General features: G+C 38.9%; 1 protein-coding gene and 1 non-coding gene across 3 annotated transcripts in view; both read right to left on the bottom strand.

Moving 5' to 3' along the window:
- The window catches only part of MEGF10 (multiple EGF like domains 10), a 90,443-nt gene that overhangs the window by 5,168 nt on the left and 64,806 nt on the right, over positions 1 to 20,469 (bottom strand). For both annotated transcript variants that reach the window (XM_015849712.3, XM_015849711.3), the window contains exons 14-24: positions 11,905 to 12,051; positions 8,384 to 8,518; positions 7,915 to 8,043; positions 6,941 to 7,069; positions 5,442 to 5,570; positions 3,941 to 4,069; positions 2,741 to 2,977; positions 2,192 to 2,319; positions 1,898 to 2,021; positions 1,050 to 1,094; positions 56 to 262 (exon numbers count right to left, since the gene is read on the bottom strand). In XM_015849712.3, coding sequence (XP_015705198.1) covers positions 56 to 262; positions 1,050 to 1,094; positions 1,898 to 2,021; positions 2,192 to 2,319; positions 2,741 to 2,977; positions 3,941 to 4,069; positions 5,442 to 5,570; positions 6,941 to 7,069; positions 7,915 to 8,043; positions 8,384 to 8,518; positions 11,905 to 12,051 — 1,539 coding nt within the window. The remainder of the gene's footprint in view (positions 1 to 55; positions 263 to 1,049; positions 1,095 to 1,897; positions 2,022 to 2,191; positions 2,320 to 2,740; positions 2,978 to 3,940; positions 4,070 to 5,441; positions 5,571 to 6,940; positions 7,070 to 7,914; positions 8,044 to 8,383; positions 8,519 to 11,904; positions 12,052 to 20,469) is intronic.
- LOC116652578 (U1 spliceosomal RNA) lies at positions 9,915 to 10,078 on the bottom strand. The gene has a single exon (XR_004305738.1). It is a non-coding gene; the product is annotated as a U1 spliceosomal RNA (small nuclear RNA).

The raw sequence follows: 20,469 nt of genomic DNA, 5'->3' as shown, positions 1-20,469 counted from the left end.
GTCCTGTGCTCCCTATTTTAAACCTTCAGAATCTGAAAGCAGATTTTCTACTTACCAACTTCATAAACGTTCTTATTGGCTGAAGCAGAGCTGGCGATCTCAGCATACGGGGAGTCCCTGCGCGCTGGTGACTTCATTTCAACGTATCCACATTCTGAACTTTTTGGTACAAGAGCTGGTGGGTCTTTTATAGTAGCATATGGGTTTTCAGAGCTACTTAAGGAGCAATTGCTTAAATTGTATTCTGAATTCTTAACTAGATCTGAAAGAAGAAAAACATACTATACTCACAAACGCTCTACATGGGATAGATTTTGCTGTTAAGCAGAGCAAAATGCATTTTCACTGTTACACAGATCTGCCACTGTACAGATGTTCTTCAATTCTGAGTTTTAAAAAGTTACTTATAAACAAGTATTTAAATTGAAACCAGACAGAACACTCTAAAATCTTTATAAAGCAATTAGAGAAAATATCTCTACGGTTCCACTCTTTCATGGACTTAATCTTGCTATCAGCAAAATGTCTGAGCAACTTCAATATAAAGCTAAGCCTGTCAGATGATATGTGCTCTTTAACTTGTGCCTCATTTACGTGAAGTTAAATTTGGCTTCCCTGAGTCCTGCAAAACAACAGAATATGTGTAACATCTGTATATCACAACAATGTTTAATAAAGCACTCCTTGAGCTTATTTGTCCTGTAAGATGCTCTTTTCTGCATGTTTATTTGGTTACACTTTTTTCCTTGTTTGGATATCTAGTCACTCTTGTCACATCTTAACCATGTAACAAGAAGTGATGCAAACTAATATATTCCCACTTAAAATCTGAAGAGAAAACTGGATAACTTGAAAGATGAAAATAATAATTATAGTTCTGCATTTACTAAGCTTTTAATTCCCCTCTGTGCTGTGCTTTGATAAGCTTTCCAAATGCCTGCAGTAAGCATGAAGACTATGGTACTGCAGACTTGTAGCCAAAGACAATTTAGAAGAGTTAACTGAATATCAATGACATTTCATCTAAAAGCATCAGAAAAAAACCTCACCTTTCAGAGATTTTCCCAAATACCCCCTGTCAAGTCCAAAAGCACCTGGGGAAAATGATATAAAAAACATAACAGATTTAACGTAAAATAAAAGTGATTATATAACAGCTTCTACAGCTTTAAAATTAGCTTGGAGATTAATTTCTATTTTAACAGAAATATTCTCTTACAAGCACTGTGAAAGTGCCCAGTCATAGGGTTACAAAAGCTTTGTTACAAAGCATGCTTGCATGCTTTCAGTAGTTCCCTGAATAAGGAAGGTCATAAGAGATGTTTAAATTATTTACTCTGACATCACGTATGACACAGACCATGACATTTTGTGCAGCTACTCCTCAGTGAACCTAATAATTACTTTTTGATTAAAGCTTATCTTTTGTCTTGGTATACCATATCTACTGCAGTTAACACTTAATCTTGACCTGAAACCCTCAGAGCATAGAAGTTCTTAGTATTGTGCATCCAGCTGTTAGTATTGTGATTCCAAGGTCCACTGCATTGTCCAAGGTCACCTTGCTACAGTTCCTTGACCTGTGGGAATGGCCTGAACTTGTAGTGTCTAGGTCTGGACCTGACAACCAGTTGTTAATCCATTCAGAGACTTCTGAATGAAGTTCACACGTACCAAATCACTTACAGAGTATCTCTATAAGCAAAACTAATAATTTTGAAGAATGGAATTACACTGTTTGAGAAATCTTTAAACCACAAATTGTATTTCTATCCCATATTTTACTAACTAGTTCTCATTTTAGCTGTTTTTGCTAAGACTAATGTTCTACATCAAAGGAAATTTCTGCTTTCTATCTCATACCAACATTTTCTCTTCTTTTTTTTTTTTTTCTTACCAAGTTCATTGAGGTAGCCACCGTGTTTCCAGTCAGCAGGCAGTGTACCAGTATAGTCCATGACGGTGCCTCGCTTTCCAGGTTCCACATTTTTAAGGTTCACAAAGAGCTGATTGTTTTTCGCCTATTTCAAAGAAAGATAGATGATGGAACCTGAAACTAACATGAGGGATGCTGAATCCCACCAGGTGATAATCAAAGAAAGCAAAATAAATCCAATGAGAGACAGAAGAAATACAGTAACATAATTGAGAGACTAACCTACAAAGAAGCATTTAGATTTTTCTGCTTTACCTTTGCCAGGGTCAGCCTGTCCATGTTGTTGACATGAGGTGGTGTAGTGCACTGTGTTAGAGTATGATAACTGGGGTTAGAGAAATAGTGACTGTTAGCATTTCCACCATTGCTATGAGGGATGGTTTCTGAAAAGGAAAAGAAAGAAAAATGAACAACTTAAAATAACGCATCATAACTTTCTTCTTTTTCATTGGCATGCCTGCCAATTTCCTTTACAGTTGTTTGCAAAAGACAGCACTGCCTGCATTTTCATTTGCCTATTTAATGCCAACTTACATGGATTTTGATAGCTTGAAAACAACTGCTCTGTTTCAGAAGCATTGCTCCTTCCCTTCATCTGTCTCGAACTTGAGTATTCTGTTCTCTGCCTCTCTAGAGAACCACAGCTAGCTACAGCAGTCTTTCCATATTTCTAGCTGTTGGCATCAAATTTAATGTATTAGCAGAAACCATGTTTTGCCACACCTTCCAAGGCAGTTAAAATCTATGCACAGAGAAGCAGTAAAAACTAGACAGAGGCAAAAGCCTATTTCAAATTTCACTTACCTGAAATGGTGTAATCTGCATTGATGACCCTCATCGCAGGAGTATAAGTCACAGCAGGCATGTTTGTTTCTTTCCCTTTTTGCTTCTGTCTGTAAATGATGAACAGCACTAGCAGGAACAGCACAATCAGGACAAGAATGATGATGCCTGCGATAGCCCCAATCTGGTAAGAGTCAGCAGGGATGGCAGTACTGGTACGGCTTAAACTGTTCAGGTTTCCCACTATAATTACGCCAGCTGAAATACAAAAAGAAATGAAAATATATTGCATAAATTCGGAGGGTTACGTGTCAGGAGCAGAAGATGGTATTTCACTTCTGTATCTGATAATTTTAACTGCATTTTGTAATGCCAAAGAACCACATCCAAAAACAATGCAGAAGCAACCTTAGCCTTCAGGAAAAGCATTAATCTTCTTTTTGGAGAGGATCCAGAGGAGGACCACAGAGATGATCCAAGGGTGGGAATACCTATCCTTTGAAGACAGGGCGAATGAACTGGGCTTTTTCAGCCTAGAGAAGTTTGTGGGGAGATTTTATTTTAGCCTTCAAATACTTAAAGGGAGTTTATAAACATGAGGGAAGTCAGCTTTTTACATGGGTTGATACTGATAGGACAAGGGGGAATGGTTTTAAACTAAAGGAAGGGAGGATTAGATCAGATATCAGGGAGAAGTTTATTACTGAGAGAGTGGTGTGGTGCTGGAACAGGCTGTCCAGACAGGCTGGGGATGCCCCATCCCTGGAAATGTTTAAGGCCAGGTTGGATGGGGCCCAGGTCAGCCTTGTCTAGTAGATGATACAGCAGCTGTCAATCCTGCCTATGACAGAGGAGCTGGAACTCAAGGATCCTTGAGATCCCATCCAACCCAAGTCATTGCTATAACTGATTCATACAGAGAGCTGAAAAAGTGAGAGCATCTAGTAGGCAAAGGTACAGAGTAAATATATGTTCTATCAGCAGCTTTGGACAGTGCAGCACTGTAAAACATTTCATGCAATCTGCACCTGAGTGCTTTGATCCAATAAACTAGCACTGAGGCACCTAATACAAATCTATTGAATACACATATCATTCAATAGCAGGCTATATATTAAACACATATAAATAATTTAATGGCTGATACATAAATGACATGTAATAAGTTGACTATGTTTTACAACAAACACTTATAGTAATTTGACTTCATCTAGGCTCTACCTTGATCACACCGGGCCCCTTTCCAGCCTGGGCTACAATAACACGTTCCTGTGATGTGGTCGCAGGTTGAGTTGTTCAGACAGTCACATATCTGCCGACATCCATACCCGTAGGTACCTTGAGGGCATTCTGTACAAAAGGAGACAACACAAGTGAAAAGAAGAAGCAGATGTAGTTAGTGCTTCTGAAATGTTTCAGTATCACAGACCTACAGCACCATACCTGCTACCGATTGCTTCTGTCTGACCATGTATGTTTGTGTACGTGGCCAGCAGATGGCAATGTCTTATTATTTAGTATATGTGGTACACATACACTAAAACGATTTTCTTAAGAGGACCTGTCTGCATATCTGAGGGCATGTGTACATATGCACACATTTAGCGGGAGAAGGAAACTGCATTTAAATTATCTTACACTGGTAATGATTACTTCTGCCCATCTCTGTTATAGGGCAGACTGTTGTATTAGTGTAGTACTGATGGTTTGAGGAAGGTGGTATTCTTCCTCCTGAGAAGCAGGAGTCTCTCAGGAATCTTTTAAATGCATTAATTCATTTGTCTTTTTAAGACAATCTAACTCATCTTTTACGTATTACTGGTTTATAATAATTCATGGGGATAACATGCCAGATAACCATCTTGCAGTCTTGATAAAGGCAGATAAAAGTGTAATTTCATGTTCAACATACCTCTTCTTTCACTTGGTTACATTCCAAAAAACAAGAGTAGAACTTCACCTATCAAAAAGCCCTGTGCACAGTGCTGATGCCAAGCACAAGTTTAAACCTTCGAAACAGTAATTAAGTGTATGTAGGACCTTGTGTTGAATGTGTTGCTTTTCACTGCAGTAATGCATGTAATATGGGAGCACCACTCACCCTGTATCATTTGCTAGAGTTAGACTGATAGAGTTCTGTGCTTATGAGCTCAATAATTCTTTCAATGTTGCATGACATTATACCACCACTAATGTCAGCGGTGTTACTCTTAATTTTCTCAGGTAAAGAATCACACATGTAAGAAAATAAACCACCATTTATTATGCTTTTATAATCCATTTGAGTGTAAAAACACAGTGCAGAGATTAATTGTATCCACTAGGATTGATGCGGTACTACTTATCTTTTGTTTTCTATCTAATAATTTTCATTGTGCTTCACGCTAATAACTGTTAATCACATTCATGTGTTATTTTTACATTCAGAACCGTGGGGTTTTTTAAGCATTATGTCCAATGCACTGAAAATGTAGTACAAATACCTCTCAAATACTGCTACAAATTGAAGGAAACAAGCACCACTATCATATTCAGTCTTCATAGTTACCAGTTCTGTGGGTATTTATCTATTTGGAAAAAGCCTTGGTCTGACTCCTGAAGCTCCTGCCCAGTTAAAATGCCCACTGAAGCCAAACGACTGCATCACAACACCAGCAAAACAACAGAAGTTCAGCTGCAGGGTTTGGTATTTTTTATCAAGACAACCAGGGCTCCTACTCACTCTGCTCACAGTGCTTCCCCATGAATCCTGTGCGGCAGGTACACTGCCCACTGATGTGGTCGCAGTCAGCTCCATTCTTACACTGGCATGTCAGTGCACAGTCCTTCCCATAAAATCCAAGGGGACATCCTGCAATACAAGGAGAGGAGAGAAAAAAGGAGTGATAGGCGCTCCAGAAATAAAATTTAAATATTCTGATTAATTATATTATTGAAAAGTCATTTCAATGTGACACTCTGTCAGCACAACAGATGATGACCTACCCTGTTATAAGGGATTTGGAATACTAGTTGGGCAGCAAGTACATTAAAATGAGATTGTTTATTGTAAAAATAGCAGACAATCAGAAAAGGTAGCATGAAGGACTTCATGCTTTAAGGAGAAAGAGGGCACTCTGTCAGGGAGTCTGTTTAGCGATGGATGAACCTTTGGACGTGTTATCCAATGTTCACAGCTGATGCTGAAGCATACAAGAATAAAAATAATAACATATTGTAACACAGCTCCTCACAAAGATATCATTTCAATGTGACAAAGACATATCACTGTAAAGAGATCATAATTCACCAGCAGGAAGCAAAATAACCACGATAGCTGACAACAGAACCAAGACTGAATGTCTTCCAGAGCTGCATCCCCATGGCGCTGTAATGTATGTGTTACTTCCTGCCACTGTGAAATTATTCTGCAGAAAAAGGTAAGTTCTGATTTAATGAAAAACATGCATTTAGACACTAAATGGAAAACAGTCCCTAGCTTAAAAATGATGGTTTTGCCTAGATTGCAGAAAGTTGGGGTACCTGTATTGAAGATAAATCCAACTGAAGCCATACATATAACTATTAATGATAAAGAAACTGAGTTTAGTGATATCTAATGTTTCGCTCTCAAATACCAGACAGATAGTCTGTGCCACTCACCTGGGCTCAGTGACTGCACTGCTTCTAACTGGAATCAGCAGACACCTATCACAGCCACAGATAAGCCAGAAGCTAATCTCATGGCTTCTGCCAGCAATTGTGCTATGTTAGTATGTTAACTGCCGTGTCTCAATAGTCAAAATATTTATTAGGGAGGTTATGGAGAGGGAAACGATTAACACAGCACCATCACCCTGCATGATGAGGAACACCTGTATAGCTAACACTAACCATGCTATGGTCTGCAGCCATAACCATGTATATGCAGTGGTAGCACCTGAATGTCAGCCATTCATTCTGCATGTGCACATGACAGACAATTCCACTGGGATATCTGCCTGTGGCCAAATACTGTTTCCTCTGAAGAAGGCTCTAAAGGGAGCCCAAATGCAATGGCACTCTGCCAGTGCTTTTACAGGGGCTTCCCCTGCAACTGCAGAGATTATGTCTTGCATTTCTGGATGAAAAAGGTTCAGCAGGTAGAGAAAATGAGGAACAAAGTATGAAAGTACCGAAGGAAAATTCTGCCACTGATTTGTAGCCCTGTAAGACTGTGAACAGACAATTAGGATCACTTACGTTGTGTACAGTAAAGGCCAGTCCATCCTGGGGTACATTTGCACTCTCCATCGTAGGCACTGCAGTAAGCTCCATTATGGCAGTTGCAAGTGTGGATGCAGTTTGGTCCCCAGTGAGAAGGTGGGCATGCTGAAAAAACACAGAGCAAGTAATCAGTCTCAAGTGACAATAATCTTTGGTACTCATGGCTGGAGAGCTGCTTATATATTTCCATCAACCAATACAGGTTTACTGGTTGTTTTGAAAATGTTATGATGAATGAATTTTATATCAGATGCTGCCATTAAAACAGTGAAGTGTCTAAAAAATGCTAAGGACTATTGAGATGGCAGAGAAGAAAATGGAGAATGTTTAGTTATTTAACAACGTAGCTCAATGAAGAATAAGAAAATTAGGGCCCAGCCATTCTTTTCAAGTAGGTAACTAAGTCTTCACTGATTTTACCATAACAAGACTATATCCGGATAGAGACAAATAGAACTACACTAGAAATGCCTATGTGTTATGCTGGAAGAGACCTCTGGCACCACCTAGTCCAATATCATACTCTAACAACTTTCAGCAATAAGAATTTCACAGCCTCGTCCAGGGTGAGAACTTTGGAGACTCTCTGGGCAGTTGCTGTGTTTAACCACTCAAACCAAGGAATTTTCTTCACAAATCCAGTTAGAGTTGCCCTTGCTACAACCTGCGAGCATTGCCACTTTTCACAGTGCCTTTCTGAGACAATTCTGGTATATTTTTTCTACAGCTCCTCTTTGGGCAGTGGAAGGCAGCAAGTGGATTCTCCAGTTGCATGCAAATGGAATGTAGAAAACTTCAGGATCTCTTCCTAATACACCATGGAGCCCTAATTTCTGGCTTACACAGTATCTGTTTACCAACAAATAGAGAACTTACACAGATAAACCATTAATTAATTTACACAGATAAACCTTTAATTAAAAATAAAGAAAAAAAATGCTGATCCTTACGCTGAGAGCAGTCACTACCAATCCACCCAGGATAACACTGACAGGATCTGTCGATAGGATTGCATGTTCCATTATTGGTGCAGGTGCATATTCCAATGCAGTTCTTGCCAAATCTGCCACTAGGACATACTAAGAACAAATTTCAGTATTAGAATTCCTTAATAATCAACATAATATATTTTTTATTAGTTCAAGAATAATCAATTTATACTTGGATTAAGAAAAGTTATTCTTAGTATAACAGAACAGTGACACATAATGAATTCTGATAAGCCCATTACATGTACTTGTTATTCAAGTACTGTATATAAGAATATGGTAGTGTTCTGGAGAAAGGTATTTTTTTGTACTTAAGGATCAAATTTTAAAGAGCTTAGAAACTTCTTAAGATTCTACATTTATAAACAGAATTAGAATTATTACAGTGCTTGGTCTCTGCATCCCACAGAGTCTTTACTATAGCTTGTACCTTCATTACACAGGGCTCCAGTAAATCCAGGTAAACAGTCACATAATCCAGTAATATGGTGGCAGGGGCCACTGCTGTGTACACATTGTGGACATGTCTGGCTGCACCGGTGTCCATAAAACCCAGGGGAACAAACTGGAATCAGAAAGGACAAACTATCATTGATTCCTGCGTTTTCTACAGGAGTTCTTCAGTGCATTTGTTCCTAACTACCAATTAGCTCTGCTTCCTAAATATGCAAGGGTTGCAACAGTGGTTGTTAGTATTCACACAGCTCAGCGCTGTGCCCTCATGTAAGATTTTCTCATCTTTCTCAGGAGCTTACTGTGCTCTACTCAGTGACTACGTATTTGACATTCTGTAACTTGTCAGGCCACATTTCACTTGTGTTATGTTTGCAATGCATGTATATTTCATATATTATACATATCTGGCCATATGTGATATGTTCTCTACATACATGAACGTGAATATCCTTTAATGTGTATTCTAAGAACAGTACCTTAAAAACATATTTCAACAGATGAGTACAATCAAATTAAACCCTGACTTCCACATTTCCTAACTTGAAAGACAAATTGCCATCACTTCACTGAGAACAATGTACAAATGTTTTCTGGTCATCGTTTCACTTAGTCATTCATTGTACTCATTACAGGGTACATACAAACTCCACATCAGCTAATTCTAATAGAGCTTGATATTAGAAATACAGAGTTCTATTAATTCTCTAGCCAAAAGCAGTCTAAAAAATACTTTTAAAAAAGAAAAATAAAACAACTTTTACATGAAATTGTTTCCTCTGTTTCCCTCCTTTTCACCTTTTTTTTTTTTTTTTTTTTTCCCTGGTAAATTATATTATTATGTGATGCAACAAGAGAAATAATTGTCTCACAGCAGCAATCAGCACTGACAAAAACTCACTCAGAATCTTTTCAGTATTTCAGATTCATTGAAGTCTTTCAGTTGCACACTTGGTACAACTTATGTGGCCAGATCTCTCCAGAGAGGCTAACTTTTCCAAATGAACCAGAGCCAAAAGGTCTTCCTGTTTACTGAAAAGGCACTTTCTGATTGGAGTCCAAATTATTCATATGACCTTTGTCTTCCCAGCCTCCAGACCATGCATCAGAGAAGGGCTCTGGAAGCCCCTGGCATGGAAGCTGTTTGTCCTGGTTTTAGGCGTAGTTCCAAAACACAAGGAATACTTTTACAAGTAATCTTATATTTACCTTTGGGTTATCCGATTAACTGTAAGGTCTCTACAGATTAGATAGTGAGAATAATTACTGAGCTTACTTAGAAATGCTTAAGGAATACTAATGCTCTACTGATGTGGGATTTGGTAGTAAAAGAGGCAAACACATTCTTCAGCATGAAATCTTTCCATTTGTGGACTGTTCATCTTCTGGTTTTCCTAACTTTTGGTAATAGAATCGTAGAGTTACCCAGGTTGGAAAAGACCTCAAAGATCACCAAGTCCAACCACAGCGTAACCATAGTACCCTAATTCTTAACAACCTTCTGCTAAATCATATCTCTGTGAACACAATCCCCCACTACCACAAATGATGCAGTCGAGTTTCCCACATCTGAGGAAATGGCAGGGGTCAGCACACCCAGAGTGCAGGGGATGAGCCTCGCCCTGGGAAAACCACCTGCCTGGTCATGGTGTCTCACCTGCCAGGTAAGTATAATACTAACTTATTACATAATATAACTTATTTAAAAGTACTTATTATTGCTTACATATTTATACTTAATACATCTTATTACGTAAAATAACTTACGTAATATATAATACTAACTTCATGACACCTTCTGTCTTTTCCAGCTCTTTTGGAGAGGACCTCGTAGCATCACTGCTTGGCCTTATTTCCCCCACTTCTTGACCATGTGAAAGTAGGGCTATCTCCATTTACAGAGGATTTGCATTTCTCTGCTCTGAGCACCTCTGACACAGAACTACAACTATGTAAACTGAAGAAAAGCTAAGCTGCTAGAAAACTGTCACAGATTTTCTTGTTTGTAGATACTTGTATGTCATATTTTTGCCTCCCTGTTTCTGGTATGTATTGCCTCATTATATCTGCATCTCTTCTCTTGGAGCATTTAAATTCTATAGGAGCATATTTTTTCAAATGCAAATATGCATTCCTATGATGCTATGATCTTTACTTATGCTTGATGCTATTGGCTATTTACCACTGCTTCAAATGGAAGCTTAAAAAAAGCAGTAGTTAAGCTAATGATTCCTACCAGATTAAGTGGGAAGATAAAGTTTTGTGCTTTTGAAATTCATAGATGTTTTATTTACCTGCCAAAATATGCATTATAAAATTAATAACTGAAAATCACATTTGAAATTGCTGACCTTAGAACTGAGGCTCCTACCTTGTTTGTTTCTCAAAAAGTCATGCACATAACAAAATGTGAATAAAAGTAAATTTATCGCAGAATCACATAATTCTAAGTGTTGGTAGGGACCTCTGGAGATCATCAGGTCCAGTCCCCTAATAGAGCAGGCTCCCTGCAGCAGGCTACACAGGAAAGCATCCAGGCAGGTCTTGAATTTCTTCAGAGAAGGAGAAATACCTCCCTGGGCAGCCTGTTCCAGTGCTCTGTCACCCTCACAGGAAAGAAGTTCTTCCATGTTTGTATGAAACCTCTTATGTTCCAGTAAGTACCTATTTCCCCTTGTTCTATTTTCTCACTTCACTGAAAAGAGCTTGGCCCCATCCACTTGACAACTGCCCATCATATATATATATAAATCGATATATTCCCTTTCAGCGCTCTCCAGGCTGAACAGCCACAGGGCTCTCAGCCTTTCCTCATATGGGAGATGCATCAAGCCCATACCCATCTTTGTGGCCCTCCACTGAATTCTCTCTAGAATTTTCCTGTCTGTCTTGAACTGAGGAGCCCAGAACTGGACACAGCACTCCAGATTTGGCCTCACCAGGGCAGAGCATCATCATCTCCCCACCAGGAGAAGGATCATCTCCCTTGACCTGCTGGCCATGCTCTTTTTAATGTAGCCCAGGATACCATCAACCTTCTTGGCTACAAAGGCACATTGCTGGCTCATGACCAACTTGTAATACATCAAGGTCCTCTTGAACAGAACACTTTTTCAGCAGGTCAGACCTGAGTCAATACAGATGTGTGAGGTTATTCATCCACATGTGCAGGACCCCACACTTGCTCTTGATGAACCTCCTCAGGCTCCTGTCTGCCTAACTGTCCAGATTTTGTTAAATGGCAGCACAGTCTTCTGGTATGTCAGTTATACCAAAAAACAAAGAGTGCTACTAATTGGAATGATTTGTTTATTTCAGATAACCCTTCTGTTCATTCATACACTTTTCCAACTGAAAGATCCCATTGAGGACTGTTGTATTTCCTAGTGCAATTAACAAAGCTAATGAGGTATTATATCTTACTTATTCCACGTGAGAGAGAAAGAAACAGAAGTTGCAATGCAGTTTTAGTTATAGAAAGTTTTACTTTGTCCTTACTTCTCTGACAGGTGGTGCCTCGGTATCCTGGTGCACACTCGCAGATTCCATCATCTGGAGAGCATGACGCCCCGTTTTTGCAGTAACAAGACAGTGAGCAATTTGGTCCCCACTGTCCCTCAGCACAAACGCTGTCACAGTGTATACCTGCAACCATAAGCAAGATTGTCAGCACGTAAATATAAAGAGCTTTTCTGCACAGTTATGTTAAACTTTTGGATCTCCGATGACTCATTTTCCAAAATACTGATAACAAAAACCGTTTATGAAAATATCACCAACATCAGGAGAATAGAACAAAAACAAGGAAAACCTGCATCTCTGTGCCTGCATTCCCAGGCCCCTGAGTAGTGAGTTTCTTTTATATTCTAGTAGTAGTGCATTCTAGATGTACTTAGAAGCTGATCCTGAGCTCTGTAACAAGTACTTCCGTAGCCAATTCACATGGAACATAAGAGCTCCATGGGATGCTACCTTCAGGCTTCCTTCCCACTAGCACTTTAAGATCTATTACAAAGACAAATGCAAATCCCTTGGTATTATAAAGAGCTCCATCATTTTCTGGGATAAGAATTCTTTTTTTTCCCCTCACTTTCACCAATTGTATCAATAAAGAGAAATGAAAGTAGAAAGTAATTTAAATGCAACAAAATAATGGCTTTTGCTTCCTCCATAATGGCTGCTCTAAAACAGCAAATTCTTATTTTCAAATTTAATGTTAGGGAAATACACAACAAAAGGCACTGCAGCAGCTTTTCCCCCTGAATGTAAAAATTCTTAGGGTCTGAGATAATTTGGTGTAATAATGCAGCGCAGAACACAGAATGATTTCTAATTAGTAGTGAGCTGATTACCGCTAAGCCTCATACCAAATGGAAAAGAGTTTCAAAACACAACACATGAGCATTCCAAAATGCTTAGCTGCAGCTTTGTTAAGGATGCTGGTCAGTCAGTTTTGTCTAACCATTTCTGGCATAAAATTGATCAGAAGTGGTGAACCCCCATACATAAGCTGTAACGCAAACATCTCATTATAATCACACTTCATCACATGTTTGGTGTTTTTTTTTTCTGTTGCAGCACAGAAACATTAAGTATAACTTTCCTAGTTCCTTTTAATGCTATTGGCCTTCAGAAAGCAAGCTGCACGCTACATGCCAGCAGGCACCACCGCCGTGGGACTCAGACTGTATTGTGTCTACAGTACTTTGCATTAACAATTAAGTATTATTGTAGCCCCTCTACTGAACAAACCCTTTGCTAAGGAAAAAGTGGACGGCATCCAACCACAAGTATGTCTTGCTTTGTAAGTATTTCCAGAAAAATATGTCACAGGTTTGTGGGCTGCCAGAGTTCTAATAAAGCAAAGCAGTTTCACATGTGACAAGAAAAAATCTGAAGAGCAAACTGCAGTGTTCATAGCAACACTGAAAAATAATTACAGTGTTTGTTTATGTACAGATCAGACACAGAGGTAATTCCCCAACCCCCATGGCATGGGCTGGGTAACACTGCCTACATCCAAAGACCAACTCTCTAATTGAAGGAAAGGTGAAACTGCAGGTGCTTAAATTGTTTCTTTGCAAGACAATCAATAGTCTGGATAATCAAATCTGTGGTTCAACAGATTGCACCAACTACCAACTACCAACTAGCAGGAGAGAAAACACCTGATTTTTAGAAACTAATCACCATGAGACAGCACACCAGCACCTGAGAGCCCAATGATCATTTGGTGAGTACCCGCCTGACAAATGAAAGGAACCCCCCGAAATGAAAGCCTTCTTCCACCACGACTAACTATTTCGTTTTTGCTTGCACAAGCAATGCCATTCTGCTGGTTTTATCTACTACATTTGAGAGGCAGAGAGCATAAGCTGACTTCTCAGCATCTGGGTCAACTTTTTCATAAAGTCTCTACTTGTGCGTGAACAGATATAAAAGAGGGGCTTGATTCTGAGGGATGCTGATGCACACAAGCAGGATGAGATCACTGCATTTTTTAGAAACAAGCCCACTTATTTCAGGCGCTTCGGACTTCTCTGCTTGAGGCTCCGAAATCTGAAAAGTTGGGTTTGTGTCTGTGAAAGCACAAGCAGACACATGCAGGGGCTTTCAGCACTGAGCTTGACATTCTGTTCACTTGAGTGTTATCTGTCATATCATACAGAGCTCTGCTCAGCAAACCCCGATACAGAAAAGACATTTTTCACAGAGTCTTAATGGGTTTCAGTGGTGTTCAGTATACAATGCTCACTGTTAACAAGTCAGTGGTTGCCAAGAGTTACCACAGTGCATTATGTGCGGTTATGTAGACCAGTGACATACAATAACACCACGCTCAATTATATCGTCTTGATCGGTGCACAGAGGATGCTTTATGACAGCATGGTGTCAAAGGGTGATACTGGACATACTGGGACAGAAAAGAGGAGGGACACATACAACACAGATCCACCAGATGTACAAGAGCAAAGCAGCACAATTAAAAATAAAAAAGAAACAAGTTCCTCCAGTGCACATCAGGGAAAACGATCTATTTGGGAAATGAAAATTTACTCATTGTTCCTTCTTTTCAGCACATACAAGAAGGTGGTCGGAATGATATCCCCCCTACTCAGCAAAAGGAGATCACTGAATAATAGTTATGACAATTTAATGTACTGAAAGTGCTGATTATGACATCTGTTTCACTATAAAAGCAATTTTATTGTATTTGCTGCTGATCAGAAACAAAATCAATTGCACTTCTGTGTCTGAGAGTGTTAAGAATGACTGCAGCAGAGAAGAAATAGAAATTGATTCACTGACTTACTACCCCTCTGTTAGTAAAAATATTTTTAAGCCTTTCTCAATAGCTCATAATTAGGTAAGAAAGATAAATGAGAAACTGAGCTTCAAATTATTACAAAATTAAATATACATATTTCTGAGAAAGAAAAGGAAAATAAGAATTTCACAACATCTGATGCTTTCTGTGCTATGCTCTTATAGAAAAGCTAGAAATGAAGGAGAAGAAAACAACACTTTTGCTAGAAGCTGGAAACATGACTACCCTCAGTTTTCACAACATTGGTATCAGCAGGCTTACAATTGCTGCAAACTTAAGTGAGCATTACCTTCGTATGCAACAAAATTGGTTTTGATCAGTTTTTGTGCTGATCTTAATACTGATAAGGATATCTGTGAGGAAATGTTTTTGCCAGAACAACGGACAAAGAACTCTTTGATGGCCTTCACAAGTTGCTAGGCAATAGCTGAATGGTCATGATAAACTTCAGCTAAGCTGCTCTGAAGAAATGCTCATGCATTTTATATCCAGTGCTTTATGTCGGGGGCCCCACATTTAAATCAGCACTCCCCCAGCATTTGTAATTGCATGAATAAAGAAAACAATTATTTAAGGATAGGAATGTTTCTGCCCATGCTAGCAGTGTGTTTACATACTCTCCATACTGTACTTTTAATATTCTGAAACTCGATGATCCATCCAGATCAGTTCAACATAGAACACAGAGTTTATTTGTTTTACCACTTAAAGGGGAAAATTCCAACAATTATTTCTTATGATCTTTCAAGGTAAAGTAATTATTGGACTAAGCACTTTTTCTCAGCTTATTTTGTTTCAATTAGTCTGATAAAAGTTTTCCAAATATTAATAAGTAACTATACAGTTTATCATTACAACAAGTGGAATTTTCAAGCATAGGCTCAGAATTAAACCTTATTTGGATGGTCTTTACTTTCCATTGTTCAGAACTAAGCTTAAAGTACAGTATAAACAGGACTGAGCTTTCAAAATGTCAGGAAATCTTGGTTCTATCAAGGCTAATGATAAACTTTCATTATGGTGCAAAATATCACCTTTCATATTTAATTATTTGAGAAAACCTGTTAAATTACTGCTGTTTAAGCAATCTGAGACTTACGATGTGAGAAAACTGGGTCAGAATTGCTGCCCTGCTTCTCTGTCAAATGGATGTGCAGCCCAAACAAGGAAGCAACAACACAGGAAAATGATGGAAAATTTCAGAGACACTGCTTAGAGGTGCCCTCATTGTCCCTAATAGAAAGGAAGGCCTTGATCAATAGCCGAAGGAAGTGCCTCCTTAAGCAGCTATGGAAAGGATTACAGATTTTTCTCTAGAAGTTACTACTGCTTCTTCACAGAAGTTTGTGACTGGGAGTTCTGGTAGGAAGCCAGGTACAAAAGCTTCTGTACAGCAGTTCTGTATCAAACTGAAAGCAAATACCAGTAACTGTAATTTTTAGTGGAAGAACCGCTTCCGAGATAACCCTGGTATCTTTCTCAAACCCATATTGTTGCTGCACTATGTCACCCAACCTAGTGATGCTTCTCTTGTCTTCCACAGCATTTTTGGTAGCCACAGGAAAGTAACAGAAAACATCACTTCTCCCTTTGTGACCATCTCAGCAGGTAGTAAATGAATGTACTAAATGTACTGATCTAAAGTTCTTCTTTTAAAATAGTGATATTTATTTCATACAACAACTCACTGCAGTGCAGATGCAAAAGAGATGCAGGCACAATGACACAATTAGGGTGGGACTAATCCCTTAACTGAGGTTTGGAGAGTACAGTACACTGTTTGTCATGACATCATGCACACATACAACTTCAGTTTGTGCTGCACAGAATATTTGCAACAACAGACGCTTGCACTTCAGAATCAGAGAGAAGTTGGCCGGTATGGAGGAAAAACTGTCTTGGAAGAGGCTCCTGGCTGGGGTGCACCAGGGCGCCAGCACTACACACACTCCCAGTAGCATCTCATTTCTCAGTCTGAATGTGAGAAAGGGCTATGACAGTACTCTTTTATATCTTTTTCTTCTATGCAGTAGAAAAAATTAAACTCTGTACACACTTAAAGCTAAGGAGCACGGGAGAGGTCTAGCTGATGCTTCCCTGGGGACCTAGTTATTTGCATCAGTGAAGAGGGTGTCAGATGACAACCCTGTCTGCTCTAATCCAGGAACAAATGTGCCTCTTAATAGCAACATCGCGAGCACATGGAAAAGACACAGCACTTCCTCACAGCAACAACACATCTGGTGATGGACAATCTGACTAGCGTCAGCAGGTGTCCAGCACAGCAAAGTCACCAATATCCTATCTGACACAGCATGTGAATAAACACCAGGCATGCTGGTAGAATGTAGGCTGATATTTCTGCATCTGTCTTTTCCATAAACCCATGCTATTGTTTTGGTTCAGATAGCAGACTACTGGTATTGCACAATCCCTGGCACAACACAGTCTTCAAACTGATTTTTAAAACAACAACTGTGGTATGAGTATGACACGACATTTCTTCAAAAACAGAGAGGTCCACGAGAACTACATCCAGAGAGCACAACAGCAGTGCTTTGCGACTGACACCCACACTGTACTGCTGTAACCAGACTGTCTGGAAGAAAACCTTAGCCTCTTTTATAAACCTCTAATGAAAAAATTCAGTTTGCAAGAAAACGGATTATTTTAGGCAATTGGGAACATCTGTGTTCTTGGCAACGGCTTGTAAGACAGGTTAATTTTAAAGAATGAAATTAACAGGCACCATGGTGCTTGCTGGATTGTGCGGTTATTCAGGGAAGTGGTAGAAGTGGCTTTTTCACAGAAGTTAACTTTGGGATTTGGTATAAATTATTAGGCGGCTCAATGATCATTACCTGTTGAGGAGGTATGTTTTCTTTGTCTTTACCTTTTGGCTTTTTATTTTAACGCTTCTTACCCTTTTCCCCTGTCTAGCTATTGCACTCTCTCCAGATGAAGGAAGGTTATTTATAAGTCACAGTGAAAATGTCAAGGGATGAGAGTGTTTGGGGCAGACATCATCTTCAGTGTGGGCGGATGTTTCTCATTTGTACCATCATGTCATGTGGCTCCTGGAATGTGAGGGAATGGCAAGAGTGCCTGGAAAAAAACATCACCCTTAACTCTTGCTTCTCTCAACAGAATTAATCTGCTATAGACCAAGCACTTAAGCAGTGCAATCTCTTACAGGAGTCCTATGTAGAAAGGGACTTTTGTTTAGAACTCAAAATCTATCAGCAAAGATAAAAGAAATTAAAAACATAACGATTATTTAAACGATTTCAATTATTTCTAGAGTTTTGCCACAACTCCTGACACTGCAGTAGTCAAAAACAGAACTCACTGATTCACTCATAGCTACCATTTCCAGATTATACAACAGGCGTGTTCAAAAATAAAGCTTATTCAAGAAACTAAGCTATCTAGCATCTTACGGCTGACAGAATGCTCAGCTACAGTTCTGTCTTGGGACCAAAGCACAGGAAGCATGTGAGCAAGACTGCCCTGGCTGTCCAAGGTGCATGCATCCCACAGTGTCTCTGACTGTCTCCAGGGCAGTGCGCTTCCTCTGCCCCAGTGCTATGGCACAACTGTGTCATCCAGCAAGGGAAAAATCTTCCAGCCCTGATTTGTTTCTGCAGAGTTATATAAACTCTTTTCTCTTTCCCTGGGGAAACTGTAGAAAAATGCTCTGTTTGGAGGGATGGGAAAAAGAGTGCACTTAAAGTATCTTCTCTGAAGCTTTACATAAATTTGGAGGCATCAGAACATTCTCAGAAATTTGACTTGGATTCATTGATTTATTAAAAAAAAAGATAATTAATGAAAAAACAACTTATTTCATATTCATAAGCTTGTTTAAATGTGCTTTTTTAACACTCCCCTCAATGTTTGTTCAACAGCAATAACCATCATTTGTTTTACCATCAGACTGATCCCAATTTGGTTTCCTGTTTGAGTTTTGGGTTGCTTTTGTTGGTGGTGGTGGTTTTGTTTTTCTGTTTTTCTTTTTTTTTTTACAAATTCTCCACCTGTTTCTTCACCTATTACGCACATATGTATACAACAACCCTTCTTAATCCTGAGGTCTAATGCTACTCCCTGCAATGTAACACGACATTACAGCTGAGAACCTTTTTCTAAAACATTCTCTCCTTTTTTTAATTATGCTAAATATAAATGTCTACACAAAGAACAGATTCCTTCTGGGTACAGCTCTAACATGTGAAGTGTGGGAGGAGGATTTTTCCAGACACTGAGTATGAAGCAAGCTATCCCATTTATGTCATGTTGTATGTCTAGACATCACCAACTTGTTGAAACTAGTCTTACACACACTACTGAGATGACATCATCCAGGGATGGATACCCAGTTATATCTACAATCACGCATGAAATCTAACTGTGCAGAAGCAGCAAGTTTTTTCTGAAGGCAAAAACATTTTGTCCTTTTCAGTACTTGAATTCCAGCACTGTTAAGATTTGTATTGTGCTTGAAGTTCTTGCCACTTCCTAGGTTGGTTATATCCCACTGATTGTTATTTATTATTTTTTAAAATTTGTTAAAGAAAGTTATGATTTTTGCTACAGCCTTTCAGGACTACTAGTTCTAACTTGGCTTTATTCATTTACATACTTTTGGTCTCTGATGATTTAAAAACCTCCTAACACTTAATTTGGATGGTACGCCCAGAGATTGTGAATATTTCTACCTGTCCGCTCTGAAGTCATTCAAGATCTGCAACTGTTCGTATATCTTTCAGTGTCTGTATGCTTTTGTAGATTTATTAACATACCATATTTTGAACAGTTCAAATAAGTTTTGAGAAAGAATATTCAAAGACATAAATGCAATTCTGAGGCTAATCTGCAAATAAGAACATCAGAGGCTATTAATATAACCCATAACACAAAGCAGCATCTCTAGAAATAAACGGAGTGATATTTGTTTGTTCGTATTGGGTTGGGTTGTCTTTTTTGTTTTGTTTTTTTGTTTGTATCCTTCCTTGCTTGTTTTGTTTGTTTAATTTGTGGTTTTTGTTTTAACAGCCCCCTCAAATCACTTCTGTTGTTTTTGCATTCTTGTGGTAGTCATTTCCCAGGGGTATCTGAGTGGCTGACAGCAAGTTACACTGCAGCTTGTGGGAGAATAAATTCAGTGAAAGCCGAGCACAAAGGTAAGGGCTGGCTCTGGAAACCTGTGTCTTTCACACTGAAACCAGTTGCAGGACAGTACAATAAGGAAAAAGCCTCTCCAAAGAACTTGGCAGAAGCCTTCAGACAAATTGCACAAATAAGTGGGTAAGCTGTACTCAACTGCAACTAATCAACCTGAACCACAGACAGAGACTTTTGCATAAAATGGCTGTGATCCACCTACAGAGCTGAAAGAAATAAACAAGCATAAAATTTGGGAGAAAAATGAACAGAGATTGTATCTGAGAGGTCATACACTCTACACAAACTTTTATGAGCAGAATTATTTGCTAACCATTTCAAATCTCTTACTTGTTGCAGATTACCCAGTCACCTCCATCTAGTATGCCTAGAAGCACCAGAGAAAAAGACAACTGTATAATGGTCAAGTAGGAAAAATATTAACTTATGAATGGGTGAGGTGATATTAAACAATACTATACTACATCTGAAATCACAACAGCAGAAGTTAAAAGGTATGTTTTTCTTGATAGCTTTTCATTATAAAGTGGATTGAGTCCATACTTGAAATC

This window comes from Coturnix japonica, chromosome Z (genome assembly GCF_054131305.1).
Source record: "Coturnix japonica strain WE chromosome Z, WE-NBRP24, whole genome shotgun sequence".
Lineage (NCBI taxonomy): Eukaryota > Metazoa > Chordata > Aves > Galliformes > Phasianidae > Coturnix > Coturnix japonica.
Note: the sequence above shows the minus strand (reverse complement) of the source record. Positions and strands in the feature narration are given on the sequence as shown.